The sequence below is a fragment of the Penaeus monodon genome, chromosome 29 (assembly GCF_015228065.2).
Source record: "Penaeus monodon isolate SGIC_2016 chromosome 29, NSTDA_Pmon_1, whole genome shotgun sequence".
In the NCBI taxonomy this organism is placed as follows: Eukaryota; Metazoa; Arthropoda; class Malacostraca; order Decapoda; family Penaeidae; genus Penaeus; species Penaeus monodon.
The window spans coordinates 25,976,850-25,979,170 of NC_051414.1; the positions used below are offsets into that span (position 1 = coordinate 25,976,850).

The 2,321-nt window shown below is 36.8% G+C and overlaps 1 protein-coding gene across 1 annotated transcript in view; it reads left to right on the forward strand.

Annotated features, from left to right (window-relative positions):
* Positions 1-606: 606 nt before the first annotated feature.
* Positions 607-2,321, forward strand: part of LOC119592080 (tetraspanin-4-like) — a 5,623-nt gene continuing 3,908 nt past the window's right edge. The window contains exon 1 of the mRNA XM_037940895.1: positions 607-778. Within this exon, the coding sequence (XP_037796823.1) occupies positions 731-778 (48 nt within the window). The 5' untranslated portion in view covers positions 607-730. The remainder of the gene's footprint in view (positions 779-2,321) is intronic.

Genomic DNA, 2,321 nt, shown 5'->3' on the forward strand with positions numbered 1-2,321 from the left:
CGCGCGCGCGTGTGCGTGTAGGGATGGAGATACCTAAACCAAGGCTCAATTACATAATGAAACAGCTACTACGCGTATCACTAACCACGCAATCCCTACGTGATTCAGCACATAGGGTTGCCTTGTGGGTACCCCTTTGTTTCTAAAATTACTGCACGGGTCCTTTTTACAATATCGACAGTCGCTCCACTTAAAATTGTTATTTACCTCTCGCTGAATATGGGATTCGATATATTGTGGGTTATTGTAAAGTTTTTGCTATTAACTGATTCTTTTTTGTCTGCGATTGAGAGAAATTATCAATGTTCTTTGGCCATGACCTCGACCCATATGGAAATGAGCTGTCAGCTGACCGGCATGTGATGTGCTAATGTATTTACTACGTATGTTTTTGATTTTTATATAATGTCATTTCCAATTCAATTTAGCTTGAAAGCAGAGATGTTGTGGTAGGGAATCTGACTGAAAATAAATTAACGACACTGGAAAACAATGAGAAACACATCTAACAATTAATTACGCCTTGACATCCGTATTACGCACCTCATATAATTTTACTTCATTATAAAAACTTGCTCAGATCAAATAAATAACACACATAAAAAAAAAGTACAAGATTTATCCCAAAACAGATATTCAAGAAACGGGGCTCGAAACCCGAAACAAAAGACTCGCCGGCAACTGCCCGAGATCAGCTGACGGAGGAGGACCCAAGGCAGCAGACGGAGGCATGGCTGTGGCAAAGTACATCGCTTTTGCGGCCTTTATTATCTTTGCTGTGAGTATCATTGTGGTTTTGGGAAAGAAGAGAATGGATAGGAAAGATTAGATAAGTTGGAGATGTGTTGAACTTCCAGGAACAGGGATTTTTTACGTTTGGCGTGGTAGGCGCAAGAGAAGGGAGTGTTTCCCAAATTTTTACTTGGTAACAAAGACACGTCGTAAGTTTGTGGCAGACGTTAGGTTTATTTAGTAGAACTAATAGGAGCTGTTATCATTTCGCATGTGAATGCAGACGTCGGGAAACAGCGGCTGAAATCGATGAGAGAGACCTCTTACTTCTCGCATTGATTTAAAGCTGATGAATGTTTTAGTGTTTACATTGAGATGTTTGCACAGTGTTGAGGTATGCACTTCCTGCAAGACGTGTTTATTTCGTCTTTCTGTGTATATCTCCCGTTCCATTACTATACTTACCGAAATGAGGCCCCAGAGGTTTTGTACTTCGGATGTTGTCTCATTTGGTAATGAATTAGAAATGAAAAGAAAAGAATTCGCAACATAATTTTTTTCATATATTGTTATAACAGAGTGGGATGTTTGTTGTAAAGTTACCAGAGACTTTCAGAGGCTTTTGCTTAGTGGAGGAAAAAATGTCTCTGTAATGTCAGTTTTTATTGTGGTTTAATTTTGCAGTATTTACTTATGTATAACTACAGCAAATTAGAATGTCATAAATCTTTGTGCTACTTTTAATACAGCTGTGTCAGATGTTTAACTATAGCTAGAGATTATCAAAATTAGCAGAAGTGATATAGTATTATGGGAGATTGATGAAAGTAATCCAGGCCTTGAAAGCTGAAGAGGCAGCAAGGTTAATAATATTTTGTAAATGTGAAACTTAGTGAAGGTATATTTTGTCTACAACTTTGTTTCCTACTGCAAGTGAAATATAGGAGATGCTTAATCTAGGGACTGGTTGAAAAGCAGAATTTAAGATTTAAAAATAAATAGTATTTATTGCTGTATCTCTTGTACCTTCAAAGATTGTCAGAAAGCATTTTAGCAGTTACTCAAAGTTGTTGCCTGTTGCCTGTCATGCTCTGGTTTAGGCTAACAAGGAAGGTAGAGCTCCGATTGTTTCCTTGATTAACAAGGAATCACCAGGGGGATTACAAATTCTGTATTGGAAGATTAAACTTTATGAGAATTTGCTAGACTTAGCTGTATGAATATAGCTGGGCAGACTTCTATAAAGGATTTTGGCCTTTTTCTTTCTGCAGATTAATTTCATGCCAAACATTGTTGATAATTTTTTTTCCTTTTTCAACTGGATCAATTCTGGACAATGACTAGGTTTTTCCAAATGTTATTGGTAGGAGACAATGATTTTAAGTGCAAGATACTATAACAGATTATGGTTACAGTTATTTTATTTCATTTAAGTAAATTTCATAGTGGAGTCTTTCTCAGAATATTTTTGTGGAGTATAAACATCATTGTATCTTGTCAGATGTTTTGTGGCTTCAGTCATGCAATGAAATTCATGACCATACTAGGATCTGTGGACAATAACTCATGACTGTTTTTGACAGTTGGGA